The sequence below is a fragment of the Lissotriton vulgaris genome, chromosome 12 (genome assembly GCF_964263255.1).
Source record: "Lissotriton vulgaris chromosome 12, aLisVul1.2, whole genome shotgun sequence".
NCBI classification, from domain to species: Eukaryota; Metazoa; Chordata; class Amphibia; order Caudata; family Salamandridae; genus Lissotriton; species Lissotriton vulgaris.
The window spans coordinates 130,978,181-130,996,724 of record NC_141700.1 but is presented as its reverse complement, the minus strand read 5'-3'; the positions used below and the strand labels follow the sequence as shown (position 1 = coordinate 130,996,724).

Below are 18,544 nucleotides of genomic sequence, written 5' to 3'. Positions count from 1 at the left end.
CAAGTTTTAAACATTGTGTTACAAAAGTGTCGTAGCAGAATATAGACTTCTAAAATATTAATAAGGTAAGTACATGGTAAGTAAATATATATTTTCTATATAGCTTAGTGTAATGGCTGGATTTCCTGTCTAGATGGGATCAGCCCCCCAGGGGCCCCTGTGACCCAGCCAAAACGTACTCACCTTCCCTTCTTAGATCGTATTCACAATAAGTACCTATACAGATAAATATACAGATTGCACCTAAGAATGGGGAATGACAATATACATATATGGGGTTTTTTACAGTATCTTATTCACATCAGTTGGCCTCGCGGTCGCCCCGACCCAGACCGTTCTACCCTAGGGCAGATCTGACACACAATCCGGCGTGTCTACACACGGGCCTGCAGAACCCAATGCTCCCTTTTCCAAGCGTTCGCGATCCTGCGAAACATCCACGCCAGTATCCCTCCTGGCGCTCTCATTTATCTTATACCACAATCCGGTGGCTTTACACGATAGTATCCTCCCTATCGTTCTCATTAACGCCGCATATCAACGACGACCACATTCCTATGAAACGTTATTGGGATGATATCTCAGCAATCTACTTAGGATAAAACTAAAGTAATAACTTTGGATATGGATTCAGATTATATAATGTACTTTGTGCTCACGACATCAAAGGTCCACTCACTCCCTCCTTATTTAGTTACCACTTGTCTGATCGGGATTTCTCATCCGTTCGTCTAAATAGTGCCTAACTAGAAGTGCCATTTACCAAGATTGAACATAAGCACCAGATACACAATAATTCTATATGAATTAGGGTATTTATTAACAATAGGCATAAATCACATTACTATGCAGCATTACATTTGCAAAGAGAATAAAAGATAAAGGTTAGAGTGCACGCACTATAAGAGTCGGTCGGACATCACCTGGTTAATGGGAAATCGGGACTCGGCAGTCATCTAGGCTCCTGTCTCGTCTCTGGGTCCTGGCTCGCCTTGCAGTCACCCTCAGCCGTCACAAGTACACGTCTGCACCGTTAGGCTCAAACTCGTCTGCTCTCCCTCAGGACCTCGGAACCTTGCTGTTAATTAGCTACCGTCTCTCTCTCTCTCTCTGCATTAGTGCGCTCCGCGCCACTTCTCGTTCAGTCTGTTTTCAGAGAGTCTCGGTCTTAAATCTTTCTCCGACTTCAAAGATGGCAACTTGTCCACCATGAAAGTGAATAATAGCAGAGATGCTAACGGCTAGATGCCGCCTACGGACTAACTGACTCAAAGACTAACACCTTCGCTAATATCAAAGCCCGTTCCTTCATGGAAATTCACGGCCAGTAACCTGCCGCCCACCAAATTCTTGTACCTCCCCGTACCAAGGACACTTTCCCAGCCGGCCGGCCTGAAGTTGTGTCTTCGGAGTGGAGAAAAATACATTCCTTTGATAAGGGTCAGCCTGAACCGGTTCTCTCCAAGCGGACAACAGCTTGAAACTAAAACATTACACTTCACCTAGAAAGCCTTCTCGAGCTACCAGGCAGAAAGCAAAATGGAGTCTGTCTCGCTTAAGGCCTACGGAGCCCATAATATGCATAGCTCCATGAGAAACAGATCGGCATGTTAGCAAATGAATAAATCATGACTAATACTTATATATCTAACCCCTCACTTAAATTCATAAGCCTTACTCTAAGGGAAATGGCACGAAAATGCCCTTATATCTGTAAGACAGGGTCCCTGTCTATCGGCCTAATCCCTATGTTATGGGGGTGATAGGCTGGAGTCACTCTCCATCATTCTTCTTCTCCAAAGAGCTGGCAGAAAGGCAGCCATTACATTACACCCCTTGACTCCAGTCTATTAACCACAAACTAAATGGAACTAACGTCAGTAGACGAATAATATGAAACAAAACTAACTGATCTATGAGCCTTAGTAAGTCTAAAATATTGTAGCAGGGAAGGAATACACTGAATAAAGCAACAAATCGCTATAAGGATGCAGACAGTAATAATAACCCCTCCCAAAATTTGTCGTAAAAAATGCATGTCAGGGAGCCAATTAAAAAGCCAGTCAAAGAAACCCTGATCTATGTGTTCCTTAATTTCTGCAGTCAAGTCGTGGAGTTTATTAATATGGAATTGGATTTCTTTAGAATGGTCAGACAAATTAAAACAGCATAGACCTTCAAATTCAGAGCACTCATGCCCGTGTTTCAGCAACAAATAATCGATAGCGGCACGATTCTGCAAAATAGCTCTACGTTCACCTTGGGAGTCCAATAACAAATCTGATAAAACAGTAGATGTTTGGTTGATCGATTTGACCATCCAGCAGGCCATTTTGCCGATTGTTTTGGCATTATAAACGGCCAATGCAGGAACACCAATAATAGAAAAAGCTAAACCAAGATATTCTGATCTGGAATAAAGATGAACAGAGGAATCACAGTCTTCATGCAATGACATAGAGTCTCGAACAATACGGGAATGTGAAGGAGGATGTGAAGAAAACATTAGCAAACTTAATCTAGTGATGGCACATGGGCCACCAGAAATATTCGCAGGAATATAGGGCCAAGATGAATTCCCGCATGAAAAGAGCCATCCAGCCGGTAACAACATTGAACGATAATGGCTAGTGGCGACAACTAAACTTTTGCAAGTCATATTGTTCTTCACTGAAAAACATGAATTAGGAAGTCTTTTCGTACATAACAAACGCTGGTGAAATGAAAAAGTAGTAGCGGCTTGGAGTTTCAACCGCAAACATTCAGAGATGGCTTTAGGATTACAGGTCATCATGAAGCAAAGGTCACCAGGGGTAATGTTAAAAGTAGTGATTCTAGAAGTAAGTAGGACATCTTGGTCTGGAAGAAGAGTACATGAGGGACAATATTCATGGGCCAAAAAGTCGCCCAAAATGACATTAGGTCGGGCACTGGATATATTAAATACATGACGAAGTGTATCAGTAGATGCAGGGACAGCAACCAAACAGGTTGATAAAATGTCAGTAACGGACTTCATGGGTGTAAGGCAAAAATGCGGAGAGTTCGTCACTCGCTTCGCGAGTGTGATCCAAAAATTGGAGGACTTCTGCCACGCGGACCGCGCGGCTCTTGTCATCCCATCACTCGGCGTCGGTAGATGCTCTCCTCTCCCGGCGTAGCAAGCCAAAAGGAGTCCAACGACGACACATCCTGCAGCAGCAGTCCAAAGAATGATCTGAAAGAATACAAACACAGGCCTTAATCATTCTCGTAAGTAACATTTATCAGCTGGGACAGCTTCCCAGCCATCTTGCCCTGGCTTCATCACCAAAACGGTGTTGTCATGACCGGTCGCAATAATATCAGCCTGTTCAGGAGGATTTTTAGGCGATTGCACCCATATTTTAGCTCCAGGAAGATCAGATGATCCGAAGCCTTTTTGTCCTCGCACAGTTAGCAACGTTGGGGCAGAGCCTTTTTTGATCTCACCACTGAAGACAGGCATAATCAATAACTGAGCAACACGGTCAGACTTTTTGACAAACAAATCCGTCTCACTGCTATTAAGCAAGAGAACCTTAATCTCTCCCTGATAATCACTGTCGATCACGCCACCAAGGACTTGAACACCTTTCAGGGCCAGGCCAGATCTAGGGGCAATTAATCCAAAACTACCGGCAGGTATAGAGACACCTATGCCAGTTTCAACAATGATTCGATCCTTTCCTGGGAAGTGTGCATCATTTAAAGCATGCAGGTCGAGGCCTGCGGAACCTGGGGTTGCTCTACATGGAGCCAAAGCACCGGGGGTAATTTCCCAATAAATGACAGTACTTCCAACAGAATTAGGTTTCGCATCAACATGTGGAGGAAACAAACGCATCAAAGGAGATTCAGCATGCAACAAAGGACGATTATTCAGTATTAACAAGGCTTGAAGTAAAACATCTCTCCACTGGCTGTAACGGTCATCAGTCAACTTGCGCAACTGCTCTTTCAACAAACCGTTCATTCTCTCAATCAGTCCTGAAGCTTGTGGATAATATGGAATGTGAAACACCCAATCGATATTGTTTTCCATACAGAATTCCTGCACCAATCTTCCACGAAAGTGGGATGCATTATCTGATTGAATTTGGAATGGGACACCATAATATAAAATAATCAGCTCCAGGGTTTTAATTGTATTCACTTGGGTAGTATTCTTGCAAGGGAAAGCGACCAAAAGGCCACTATAAGTATCAACTGCTGTACAAATGTATTGACAATTTCTGCTTATGGGGAGCGGACCAATATAATCAATCTGCCAAATTTGGGCGGGCAATTTACCTCGATGTAAGTGACCTCGAACAATTTGAGGCACCTCTTTCTTTCTAGAATGCTGGCAAATGGGGCAATGTAAAATGGCATCTTTAATTAAAGAAAAGGGAATATGAATTCCTCTATCAGCAGCCCACCTGTTAGTGGCTTTCTCTCCAAAATGTCCTGCTTTCTAATGGGCCCATTTCGCCAATCCCGCCAAATCAGAATCTTGCATGTCAACCACTGCCTCAGAAATTTTAGACTGTTCATCTGCAATGTTATGGAAAAATTTGTCAAGGGAGTCGATTGGAGTATGAGCATCCACGTGAAAGATTGTTACAGTACTCTGCGGAAGCAGTTCCCAAATTTCTTGCCACAACTCTTTACCCCATAATTCTTTAGAGTGCAATTCCCAATTGTGCGAATGCCATGTAGGCAACCACACCGCTAGTCCATTTGCAGTGGACCAAGAATCAGTGAAAATATGACATGTACCTGGTAACTCCTGTTTCAAAACTTGGTAAACTGCATAGAGTTCAGCATATTGACTACTCTTACCGTCTCCAGTTGTGCTTAATAATTTCTTTGTAATCGGGTTATAGGAGACAGCTTTCCAATGTCTCTTGTCACCAATGAACTTCGCAGAACCATCCGTAAACCACACATGTTTTCTATCCTCCACGGACAGATCATCAAATGATTTACCCCACTTCACGGGAGACTCCTGCACTACGGGAACCGAACGCTCACTCTCAGCTTCATTGGAGGGCGCCTGCGCCACTCGCTCATGTAGAACCGCAACACCTTTCGGACCCACACGTGCCCTGTCCTGAATGTACCATTTCCATTTAATCACACTAGCCTCCTGAGCATGTCCAATTCGATGGGACTTCGGTGAACTCAAAACCCACTGCATGATGGGAATCTCAGGCCTCAAAATCACAGCATGGCCCAAAGTCAATTGCTCGGTATCCACCAGAGCCCAATAACAAGCAAGCAACTGTTTTTCAAAAGGAGAGTAACGCTCACCAGCCTCTGGTAGCTTTTTGGTCCAAAAACCTAATGGCACTTTTTGTCTGCCCTGCTTTTGCCACAAACTCCAATTGGCATACAGACCTTCCACGGACACATTCAAATCCACATTACCCTCACTCACGGGCCACAAATCCAAAGCATACTGAATAGCTTCTTTAGCCAAATCAAAAGCAGTCTGTTGAGGTTCACCCCACTCAAACGCATTCTTTTTACGAGTGACTCGATACAGTGGAGCCAAGATTTGACTCAAATGTGGAATATGTTGGCGCCAAAATCCAAACAACCCAATAAAGGATTGCGCCTCTTTCCTATTTCTGGGGACTGCAAAATCAAGTATTTTACGTTTAACTTGTGGGATCACTTCTCTGTGACCTTCATGCCAATTAATTCCTAAAAATTTCACAGCTTGGGATGGAGTTTGTAATTTGTCAGGATTGATTTCCCAACCTTTCGCTCGCAAACAGTCAATGATCTGATCCAAATGAGACTGTACCTGGTCTTGCGTTTCACCTTGAATCAAAATGTCGTCAATATAATGACAAATCTGAACTTGTGGAATCGTAGGCACTTCAGATAAATGTTCCGCCACCAGCCGGTGACAGATTGTAGGGCTATGTACATAGCCTTGAGGAAGACTCCGGAACGTCATTTGACGTCCATTCCATGTAAAACTGAATTGTTCTTGGCATTCGGGGGCAATTGGAATCGAAAAGAATGCATTAGCAATATCGATAGAAGCATACCATGTACCAGGATGCTTTTGAATTCTCTCAATCAATGTAACAATGTCAGGCACTGCCACAGTCAATTTAGGTGTATGTTTATTCAATTCTCGATAATCAACAGTCATGCGCCAAGAGTTGTCACTTTTGCGCACGGGCCAAACAGGATTATTCCAAGCGGATGTGACCGGAGTAATGACTCCCGCGTCAACCAAATCCTGAATCGTAGCTGTAATTTCTTCATGACCACCTGGGATGCGATATTGTTTCTGAGAAATCACTTTCGTTGCTAAAGGGATCTTAATAGGTGGCATGCGTAAACGGCCAACCCGTACGGGTCTGGTCGAAATGTACTGCCTAGTACCAAACTGATAGTAACCATCATCCAAATGCAAAGTCATACCTTTCAAGATGTCAATTCCAATAATGTATTCCAAAAGTGGCACAACCAACACAGAGTATTCTCTACGAGGAATCCTACCAATTTTAATCTCAAGTGCAGTTTGAACTGCGGGCGTTTCTTTACCACCCAGGCCGGTAATTGTAAAAGACTGTCCATGAAATTTCCTTGCTTTACCATGAATTAAAGTGGCCTCCGCTCCAGTATCAACTAACGCTCGGGCCCTTTGGATATTACGATGTTTCCAAAAAATCTCAATATCTACATATGGTCTGTAATCTCTGTGGGCCCACCTGCGTACCGGAGCTTGACCTATTTCCTAGTCATTTTTCCTGCGTTCCGTCAACCAAGACAGATCAGGGTAGATGTTTTCAGTTTTCTTCGGTATCAGAATTTCTTGTTCATATCCGTCTCCAGTACGAAACGGATTAGTGTCAGGTTCAAAAAGTTGTGAGTTACGGTCAGAGAGTCTATTACGATCCTCCCTCCTACGTACATCAGGGGAAAAACTCCTTGCATCTCTACGTCTGTTAGAACCACGATCATCTCTACCCCTTTCACGATCATCCTCTCTCCCCCTCCCATCATTACGACGGGGGGAATCACACCACGTTCTTGGCGCCGATCATCACGGCGATCAAAAGTCACACGTCGTCTCTCATCACCACTGTCATCCGAACCACGATCATAATCATTCTTTCGCACACGACGGGCACCTTCCTTTCGATCCAAACCACGCTTACGAAACATATCCCATAGGATATTATTAGGTTCACCATCGATCTCCTCCCTTTTCACACCATCAGCAATAAGAGCAAGAAACATGTCACGTCTAGAGAACTTATAGTCCCCACCAGTACGACCCTCAGGTCGAGATTGTCTTTCAGGTTTAAACCATTCACCCAGCTCACCAAGCTGACGAACAGACTCAAGCACAGCAGACAAAGGATTGCCAGTTTGATTAATTAACAATGTCATCATGACCTGCTTGTAAGCAACAGGAGAAGTACGTATAATGCGGTTACGCACGGAAGATGTTAACAAACCATCCAATAACCTGTCAGCAGTACTAAGGAAGATACACGTTTTCATGACTTCTTCCTTTAAACGTTGCGACGCATCGCGCAGAGTGTACCACGGTTTTTCATCAGAGGGCCAATCAGACTCAGTTGGATATTTATGATTACAGCCCTCAGACGCAAGCTGGAGCAAAGAAGTCTGGACATTACCATTAAAATTCCGAAAATGGTCCTGAATAGTAGAATCAGAACTCAGAGAACAAAATCGTAAGCAATCAACAGCATCGAGCATAATACCGGAAGCGCCAAGCTCATAAAGACGCACCATCCAGGTAAGCAAGGCCTCACCAGGCCGTTGTTTAAAACGTTGCAGGATGTCACTAATCTCCTGCTGAGTAAAATCTTCAATACAGTCAAGAGGGATGCCACCCGGATTACCAGGGGCTTGTTGTAATTTCCGTCGAAAGATCGGGTGAGCAGAAACTGCGGGAAGAGCTTCCGTGGAAGCCCGCATTTTAGATTTAACAGAACAATCAGGGCAAGCTACGTCATCCGCACGGGAAGAACGAGCACGGTCAGAATCGGTAGTCAAATCAATGCATGAAGCAGATTTGCAATCACGTCCGGAGCGAGAAGACTCGCGCTTATCACCCTCCTCTGCCGAGGAGTCAGAAGTATGAGAATCCCAGATATTACCGTCCCACTCATCGGGGTTCCAATCCATTCCAGCTTTTGCTACAATCATACGCACTTTACGGGACGACACGCGCCCACGACGATGTTTGTATTTATATCGTGCAATACGGACCGCAGCTCTTTCGGCAATGGTCTGATATGTTTCAAGTTTGTCGGCAAGCAGTTTATTTTGACAACGTAAAAGAGTATGCGAATTTTGCAACTCAACACACTGTCCTTCCGTATCTTTAAATTGTTTCTGTAGTTGAACAAACTTCTCATGCAACATTCTGTATGCAGTAAGAACAATCCACCCTCTGCGTCCTAAAATAGGAAGCTCATCACCCTTCACTACTGGCGCTTTCTGTAGGCACGAAATCACATCAGCAGGCTCCGCCTGCTCCAAGAATGAAGACCAATTTTCACTTAAACCAGTAGAATCAGCCCACTCACGGGCCAAAGCCTCGTAAGGCGTAGACTCCCAGCCGGGAATCTGAATCGGTAATTTGAAAACCGACGGAGATTTTTTCGGAAACATATTAACACGCAAAAACTATATATACAATTATAAACAAAATTTTATACGTACAAGCCGAGCGCAAACCAACGAGATCAAAACAACACAATGCACACAGGCTTCGTAAACAGTTCGTGACGCCAGATGTAATGGCTGGATTTCCTGTCTAGATGGGATCAGCCCCCCAGGGGCCCCTGTGACCCAGCCAAAACGTACTCACCTTCCCTTCTTAGATCGTATTCACAATAAGTACCTATACAGATAAATATACAGATTGCACCTAAGAATGGGGAATGACAATATACATATATGGGGTTTTTTACAGTATCTTATTCACATCAGTTGGCCTCGCGGTCGCCCCGACCCAGACCGTTCTACCCTAGGGCAGATCTGACACACAATCCGGCGTGTCTACACACGGGCCTGCAGAACCCAATGCTCCCTTTTCCAAGCGTTCGCGATCCTGCGAAACATCCACGCCAGTATCCCTCCTGGCGCTCTCATTTATCTTATACCACAATCCGGTGGCTTTACACGATAGTATCCTCCCTATCGTTCTCATTAACGCCGCATATCAACGACGACCACATTCCTATGAAACGTTATTGGGATGATATCTCAGCAATCTACTTAGGATAAAACTAAAGTAATAACTTTGGATATGGATTCAGATTATATAATGTACTTTGTGCTCACGACATCAAAGGTCCACTCACTCCCTCCTTATTTAGTTACCACTTGTCTGATCGGGATTTCTCATCCGTTCGTCTAAATAGTGCCTAACTAGAAGTGCCATTTACCAAGATTGAACATAAGCACCAGATACACAATAATTCTATATGAATTAGGGTATTTATTAACAATAGGCATAAATCACATTACTATGCAGCATTACATTTGCAAAGAGAATAAAAGATAAAGGTTAGAGTGCACGCACTATAAGAGTCGGTCGGACATCACCTGGTTAATGGGAAATCGGGACTCGGCAGTCATCTAGGCTCCTGTCTCGTCTCTGGGTCCTGGCTCGCCTTGCAGTCACCCTCAGCCGTCACAAGTACACGTCTGCACCGTTAGGCTCAAACTCGTCTGCTCTCCCTCAGGACCTCGGAACCTTGCTGTTAATTAGCTACCGTCTCTCTCTCTCTCTCTGCATTAGTGCGCTCCGCGCCACTTCTCGTTCAGTCTGTTTTCAGAGAGTCTCGGTCTTAAATCTTTCTCCGACTTCAAAGATGGCAACTTGTCCACCATGAAAGTGAATAATAGCAGAGATGCTAACGGCTAGATGCCGCCTACGGACTAACTGACTCAAAGACTAACACCTTCGCTAATATCAAAGCCCGTTCCTTCATGGAAATTCACGGCCAGTAACCTGCCGCCCACCAAATTCTTGTACCTCCCCGTACCAAGGACACTTTCCCAGCCGGCCGGCCTGAAGTTGTGTCTTCGGAGTGGAGAAAAATACATTCCTTTGATAAGGGTCAGCCTGAACCGGTTCTCTCCAAGCGGACAACAGCTTGAAACTAAAACATTACACTTCACCTAGAAAGCCTTCTCGAGCTACCAGGCAGAAAGCAAAATGGAGTCTGTCTCGCTTAAGGCCTACGGAGCCCATAATATGCATAGCTCCATGAGAAACAGATCGGCATGTTAGCAAATGAATAAATCATGACTAATACTTATATATCTAACCCCTCACTTAAATTCATAAGCCTTACTCTAAGGGAAATGGCACGAAAATGCCCTTATATCTGTAAGACAGGGTCCCTGTCTATCGGCCTAATCCCTATGTTATGGGGGTGATAGGCTGGAGTCACTCTCCATCATTCTTCTTCTCCAAAGAGCTGGCAGAAAGGCAGCCATTACACTTAGCCTCATGTTTCTGTGGATTCTGTAAGTGTTTAATTATAAAAATGAATAATTGGGGAATCTGCTACCAAAGGGGTTCCCATACATCATTAATGAGGCACGGCTCCCCCATACAAGGCACAGCCACAGTAAATACTTTACTACATGCAGTCAGCATTGGTCACATGCAGGGCCGGACTGGGATCGCAAACCAGCTCTGGCAATTACATACGACCGGCCTCCGGGGTTGGGGTAGAGGGGGGGGGGGGCAGCAGGAACGCTGCTGCACTTTTGTTACAAGGGGTCGATTTTGCAGCACTGCTTCAAAACCGGCCCCTGGCAACAAAAATGGCCCCCACCGGTACAAAACCTGCCCCCACCATTCCGGCCCACCGGGGAAATTCCCCGTGCCCGCTACAGCCAATCCGGCCCTGGCCACATGATAAAATTCACACCAACCGAACAAGCAGCTGCCTAGCTGAGCTCAAGAGAATTGGTTGATAGTCTTCAGTAGGTGGAGCATGGCATTAAGGGTGAAGCCAACAGTGTATAATGGGTCTCTCCAACTCTCTTTGTAATAAGAGCTGCTCATGAAAATCATCTCGAGCTACTAATATTAATAATGTTCTTTATCTGGGAGCCCCTCAAGACCTGCCTACTCGGCTTCAGTGTATTCAGTACACTGCAGACCTGCTTGTACTCAATATTCTAAAAAGGTATTCTATCAGGTCAAGCTTAAAATCACTTCACTGGCTGCCAATCAAGTCGAGAATTACATTAAAACTCTTCTGATCATGCACAGGGCACCTTTTCAGAACAGACTGTTGTACATCCAGAACAGGTTAAAAAATACCTCCCCTCTAGGGCTCTTCGCTCAGTAAATCAAAATGTATTGTATGTTCCTAAAGGGTGATGAGCCAACTCTGGTGGAAGTAAGCTTTCTTTTCTTTCCCCCACCATCTGGAATTCTTTACCATTGTTTCTTGCACTATTCCCAGTGAAAGTTTGTTCAAATCCCAACTGAAGACCTTCTTGTTCCGTGATTCTTAGAATCTACCTTTACTTCCCTGTTTCATTTTAGCGCCAGGACGCTTCTCATGAAGCAGCAGTTGCACTTTAGAAATTTCTTTTCATTCATTTACCCAGAGTTGTAATAGTGACCCCATTAGACAAGATTATATTAGTGGCGACCATATAAAGCATTACTAGCACTGATCACCTCAGTTCATCAGGCAGGGTTGCCAGCAGTAATGTAAACAAGTGTTGGCAAAGCCACTAGGTCTCCCCTATGTAACAGCTGTTGGCTTTGCCAATGTGTTTTAGCCATGTTGTACTTCAGTGGCCTTGCTGTTCAGCATGGCTAAACATTTGTGGCATAGAGGAGAGTGGCGCAGAGTGGAGAAGCATAGAGTGGTGTGTCAAAAAGCAGAGTGGCGTAGAGTAGAGGGGAGTGTTGCAGTGTCGTAGAATGCAGTGGCATAGATTATAGTGCAGAGTAGACCAGAGTGGCCTGAAGTGCAGTGGCATAGAGTGCAGTGGTGCTGAGTAGAGTTGCATTGAGTGCAGTGGTGCTGAGTAGAGTTGCATTGAGTACAATGGTGTAGAGTGGAATGGCATAGAGTTCAGTGGAGTAAAGTGGTACAGAGTAGAGTGGCATAGAGTGCAGTGGCATTGAGTAGAGTAGGGTAGAGTGCAGTGGCATAGAGTGCTGCAAAGAAGAGTGCAGTGGCATAGAGGGGAGTGATATAGAGTAGTGGTGTATAGTAAAGTGGTACAGAGTAGAATGCAGTGGTGTAGAGTGAAGTAATGCAGAGTAGAGTTGAGTTAAGTGGCGTAGAACGATGTAGATTGCAGTGGCATACAGTGCAGTGGTGCAAAGTAGAGTAGCACATAGTTCAGTGGCGGAGGGTGCAGTGTGGCAGATTAGAGTGCCTTTAGAGTAGAGCGGCATAGTGTAGAGTACAGTGGTGCACAATAGAGTGACGTAGGGTGCAATGGTGTAGAGTGCAAGTTAGTGGCATGGAGTGCAGTGGTGCAGGGTAGATGGGTGTAGAGTGGATTGGTTTTGAGTAGAGTGGTGTAGAGTGCAGTGGCATACAGTAGAGTGGTGCAGAGTAGAGTAGCGCATTGTAGAGTGGAGTGGCGCAGAATGGATTGTTTCAGAGTAGTTTTTCAGTGGTGTAGAAGGGAGTGGTGCAGGGTAGAGTGGAGTTTCATGGAGTAGAGTGGCGTAAAGTGCAGTGGAGCAGAGTCTATTTGAGTGGCATACAGTGGACAGGAGTATAGTACAGTCACGTGGAGTGGAGTAGTACAGATTAGAATGTAGTAGCATGGAGTGCACTGCCATAGAGTGCTGTGTTGCAGAGTAGAGTGGCATCTAGTGGCGTAGATTAGAGTAGTGCAGAGTAGTGTAGAGTGGCGTGGTGTAGAGTAGACTGGTGTACAATGCAGTGGCGAGGAGTGCAACGTTGCAGAGTAGCGTAGAGTGCAGTGGCATAAATTAGAGTGGTGCAGAGTAGAGTGGAGTGGTGCAGAGTACAGTGCGCTGACCTAGAGTGAGTGGTGCAGAGCAAAATGCTATTGCGTGGAGTGGTGCAGAGTAGAGTGGAGTGGCGTAACGTTGAGTTTGCATGGTGTGGTAATGCACTGCCATTACAGACAACACATTTTTTTATTGAAATGACCAGTACATTTGCACAGACATACAGTTTTACTGATAAAACTATACAGTGCATAAACGATAATGTGCGGAAATGTCATTACCTAGTGTATTGATTTGTTTTGATTGTCTTATATGCTTCAATCACACCAGATTCACACAAAAATTGCTTTATTTATGATATCTTAGTTCTGATATATTCTGAAATATCTGCAGAGTTCATTTACAGACATTTAAACTTTGTAGTGTGCTCGAAAAAAAAACTCCTTTCACAGCAAGATTTCCACATAAATCCTCTCACTTTGAAGTCAGAGAAAGAAAAGTAAACACCAAGCTCCCTGGAAGACAGAGACTGACATTTGACCTCTGCCTTTGAATGCACAGCAAATGTGACAAGATAAGAACAAGTTTAAAGACCTGCTTACAGAAATGGGGAACTCAGAAGGATATAGTAAATAGGCAATGCTCCACAGGAGGGACAAACTCATGATGGACAGCCTAAAATAAATAGTGTGAGTAAACTAAAGTAACTCACATTTGCAAATAGAAATCAAGCAAATGTGAGTTACAAACCACAAAGTCTACAGTAAACAATGGGTTGAATGCTTTTCTAGAGAAGCTTTCAGAATGCCGACAAGATGTTTTTAGCAAACCAGACATTTCGAACTAAAAAGGCTTTATTAAGTTGGAATGTCTCTACATGGGTGATAACAGCCATTGCTGCAATGCCACTGGCACCAAAGTAATAGTGTGATACGCCTCCCCAATGCCATATGGTTTGTCACTCAGATATCAGGGTTAAATATATTTTGGAAAGTAAGTCAATTTTTTCCAAACATCAGCTGAACAAACACACACATTTGTCTCAAACACACACTCTCAATGTATGGTATGCAAATCATTTCGAGCAAGCAAAATCTTCGAATTTAGTAGGCAGCACTTCAGACAGGAGAGCTACGTACAAATAGAGAGCTACCAGTAGCGCATGAGCTACTCGTTGGAGAAGCCTGTTCTAGACTGTTCATGTATCTCTACGCCCCATCATTCCCAACCTTTCAATCTTCTTCATTCTGCTGGTTATTTGAATTCTGGTTGCATGCAGAATTGCCCCGGATGGATAGTCATCTTACGTGCCTTGTTTTTTCCATAGGTGTGACAGGCTACATGCGAATTGACCAGAATGGCGACCGAGAAAATGACTACTCGCTGTGGGACATGGCAGATTCAAGTGAAGGAAGCTTTCAGGTAAGTGATGGTCAGAAGTGGTGTTTGTTGATGGTATGTTTCATTGCTGTATGCTGCACATTCTGCTTTTGATAGAGCCCCACTGAGCCAAAGGGGTCCAGGATCTTCTCACCCTGTTTTTTTAGGATTTCATCTCAGACCAATTTCTTATTTTGTTAGTGAGCTGTAACTTGTAGCCGCCATTGTGAATATAGTTATTATTTTTGTTGTAAATACCTTGATGTTTTGCAGATTTGCTCAGTCACAAACCAGTGCCATGAGTTTCCGCACAGTCTCAGACATGATCATCATGTGATTGTCCCACTCTCAAACAGTCTCTTACCTGGATAATATTTTGAGGTACCTTGTTGCATGTTAGGTCTAAATTCACGAGGCCATCTTGGGAGGAGAAAACAATCTGTTATTTTTACACAGTATTAACCCCTTCGATGCTGATGACGGTCCCCAGCCGTCATGCACTACGGTGGGCGTGTGCTGATGACGGCTGGGGGCCGTCATAAACCCGCCCACTTCAAAAAACGCCGCACAGGCGCAGAATCGCGGCCGCGCCCAAGGGGTTAAGTTGCTAACAACCATCAACAACAGGCATTCTAGTATGCTCCTTTGTTTGATGAGGCCAACTTGAGTTTTGATTTCTGTTGTGACATCATCAAGTGAATTGCCCCTTTAAATCTCAGTGCCCAGAGGGGCAGCTTTAAACCTGGGTGGAATAGTGGTGTATCACACAACAAGACTGAAGATCATAGCCAGCTTTGTTGGGATTGTTTGCTTAAGAGATGCAACAATGCTGGTTTGTGGTGGTTTTCTGGTCTGGCCACTGGAGTTAGACTGTGAGACTTTTGCATTGGAGGATTAACGACTGTGGATAACTTTTCCTTCAGATTAGTGTTACTCCATTTATTTAGATGATACTACTCTTTTTTTCCTGTTGTGTTTGCGAGTGGTTATCAGTTGCTTCAAACATTTTAATGTGTGCCATGTTAGCCTATGGCTAGAGGGTATGTCTCAACTTTCAAGATGGCCTGAGGCAAAGGCGCAAGGAGTAGCGTGGTTGTGTGTGGTGAAGAGCACATGACTATACATTAGGTCTGCTGTTGCCGTTGTGCCTTTATTGAAGGCAGTCTGTATAAGTGCTGATGTTTGCGTCATCTCCAAGGGATCACACCATGGGCTTTTGGTTGAACCAGTGGTTTAGGTGTTGACCAGACTGGGGTTGAAGCATTTTCTTTTCTGGCAGAATATGGAGGTTCAAGTCTCATTTTCATTTTGTGAGACAAAGATGGTTTTGAGGATCAACTTGTCCCAGCCCCATTTTCACCTTCAAAAGACTGTAGTGGGTTCCATCAGCTGGAGTCAAAAGCGTCTGGGGCCAGATGTAGGTGGCCCAATACCGGTCGGTAATGGCCGAAATTACCGAATTTCGCCCGTTACCGACCGGTATTGGGCATTTGGGATGTAGGTGGCTACATTTCAGATTCGGTACCGAATCGGTAATTTAAGGAATCGGTATTACCGAATCGGTAAATTACCGATTTCTTAAAATACCGAATCGGTAAATTACCGAATCTGAAATGTAGGGAGCACTCAAATGAGTGCATTGCACAGTTTAGTATTCAGTATTTACCACCAAATAAAGGTTGGTGGTAAATATCGAAAACCTTAATGAAAAGCATTTTTGTGCTTTTTTTACTGTGCCATGTGGCAGACATACATGCCCTTAGGGCATGTATGTGTGCCACATGTGCACCCATGCACTATTCAGGGGTGCAACAGGGTGTCACTGTGACACCCTGCCACCCTTGAACATGATCCCCCTATTACCGATTTGGTATTTACTGAATCGGTATTTGCCGATTCGGTAAATACCGAATCGGTAATTCCCAATCATTCCTATGGGCCTCCATGCCCAAAGGAATCAATGGGAATTACTGATTCGGTAAACACAGAATCGGTAATACCGAATCCTACCGATTCAGTAAAATTTACCGAATAATTAGCTACATCCCATTTACAGATTCTGAAATACCGAATCAGTAAAATTCGGTATTTTAGAATCGGTAAAATAGGATTACCTACATCTGGCCCCTGGTTCGGGTCTTAGAAGAGAACTGCATGCACTTTTCACGCGGAGATGCCTAGTATGGCGGCCACTGGAATGCATGCAATGTTGGTAAAAGTTTTTTTCTTGCACTTTCCTGAATTTTGTTTGCTCTACCAGCTGCTCATAATCGACATTGTACTGACTTTCTGTTTTTGATAGACCTTGTTTGAGTGTCAATGACTGTGGTTTCATTGGGGTTGTATATCAGAATATTGTCTAAAGGAATATTTTCTGACATACATATTATTTTTCCTAAGTATCATTTACTAAAATATTGGATATAGATTTTCTATTATTTACTCCAATGGGCCAATATTTTTGTAGACAATGTTTACAAAACCTTAACATGACAGAACCTTTCCTCTGCTAGTCCCTGACATACCGGACTATGGGTGCCCCCCTGACCACCATGTTACTTTGAGCAAATCTGAACTATTACCCTTACTCCCAACAAAACACAACCTAATTCAGATCTTTCTCTTTGGTGGTGACCACCTGGTGTCAGGAAGTTGGGGATTCTGCTTTGTGACTCCTCCATTGCTTTTATGGGGGAAAACATTTTTTATTTGTAGTTGCTAGGGAGCCTAGAGAGAAGGGTGAACCACACCCGTCTCCCTCCACTAAGGAATAGAGCTTGTGGGGAAGGTCTCTATTAGATTGAAAGTTATGGTCCTTCAAGTATTTTTGTACCTCTTCCTAGTAACCTCTATAGCAGGCTGTGTGGTTCAATGGTTAGAGCGGCAGACCCTGATGCAGAGGTCTGGCCCGGGACCAGGGTTCAATTCCCCGCCTCGGCGGGTCTTGGGCTAAAAATTCCATGGACCTGATAATTCTCGCCTCGGTGCCTATTCCAATCATGGGTCCCACTCTGCAACTCTGGGCAATAGCTTGCTTAATCTCCACAACGGCCCCCACAACGCTAAGGATGCCTGGCCTCCACCTTGGGGGTGCTCAGGAGTGGACGCCTCACAGGGAAAGCCAGGACGGGTTCCACAGCGGTATTCGTACAAGCGCCTTGAGACCCTTGTGGGTGAGTAGTGCGCTATACAAGTATCAATTTACATTTACAATTTATTTACCTGCATCCTTTTGCAGTAGGATAAGGTCCTGTCTGATAAGACTGATTCTGAGGGATGGGGTGGAGAACTCCTGAACTTAACTACAGCTTACTAACTAGGCCATAGTCCTAAACAGGACTAACTGTGCCATATCTGAAAGTATACTCGGCGACACCCCTAGCGCCCTCTGCTATGTGGTGATCTCAGCTAATGTCCTACCCTCAATCAATGTCCCTCCCTCAACACGTGAATAAATATTGAAGCCCCATCACGCTGCGTATATTCTTTAATAGAACCCAGTTTCATTCTCCTCCAGGGATTGACATATAGTGGCGGCTGCTATGGGGCAGTAGTGGTACAGCGGGGAGGGGGGGGGGGGGTTAAAAAAAAGAAACAATAAACAAATAAAATACTGTCATGCGCACTTAAGTGCACCAACCACTCCTCCCCATGCTGGCTGTGCCGACACAGCCAAGACCCACCCCAAAACCCGCTTCAGCATAGAACAATAAAATGATAATAACATTGTGCTATCATCCTTTTATTTTTCCTTTTTTGCACTGCTGAAAAGCAGTGGGGCGACGCTCCTCTGCCTTAGCGGAGAAGCCGCCGCTGTCGACACGGTTGGTATCACACACTGAGCCTAGTGTCAAATACTGTTCAGATTGATGCTCGTCTACTGTTGCCTGGACTCAGCATTTGGCGTGAGTCGGGATTGATTTCTCCTTTGATTGACAGACACAGTGTACATGCAGCTATTTACGGCTCAAAAGTTGTTTTCATTAATGTCCCATTTATTACCAAACCCAGGAGGCAAAGAAGAATGGAAGCACTGCGCATAAACTTTTTCAGTTTATGAATATTACGGACACTCTAAAGAAAGCCTGGCGGATCATCTCCTATCTCACTGATGGATATTAGGGAGCACATTATGGCCCATGTGAACTAACGCATTTTCCTACAGGCACAGAATGGGGAAAACTC

At 44.4% G+C, this 18,544-nt stretch overlaps 1 protein-coding gene across 1 annotated transcript in view; it reads left to right on the top strand.

Annotated features, from left to right (window-relative positions):
* The window catches only part of NPR1 (natriuretic peptide receptor 1), a 790,721-nt gene that overhangs the window by 463,167 nt on the left and 309,010 nt on the right, over positions 1 to 18,544 (top strand). Inside the window, exon 5 of the mRNA XM_086947572.1 lies at positions 14,307 to 14,401. Coding sequence (XP_086803698.1) covers positions 14,307 to 14,401 — 95 coding nt within the window. The remainder of the gene's footprint in view (positions 1 to 14,306; positions 14,402 to 18,544) is intronic.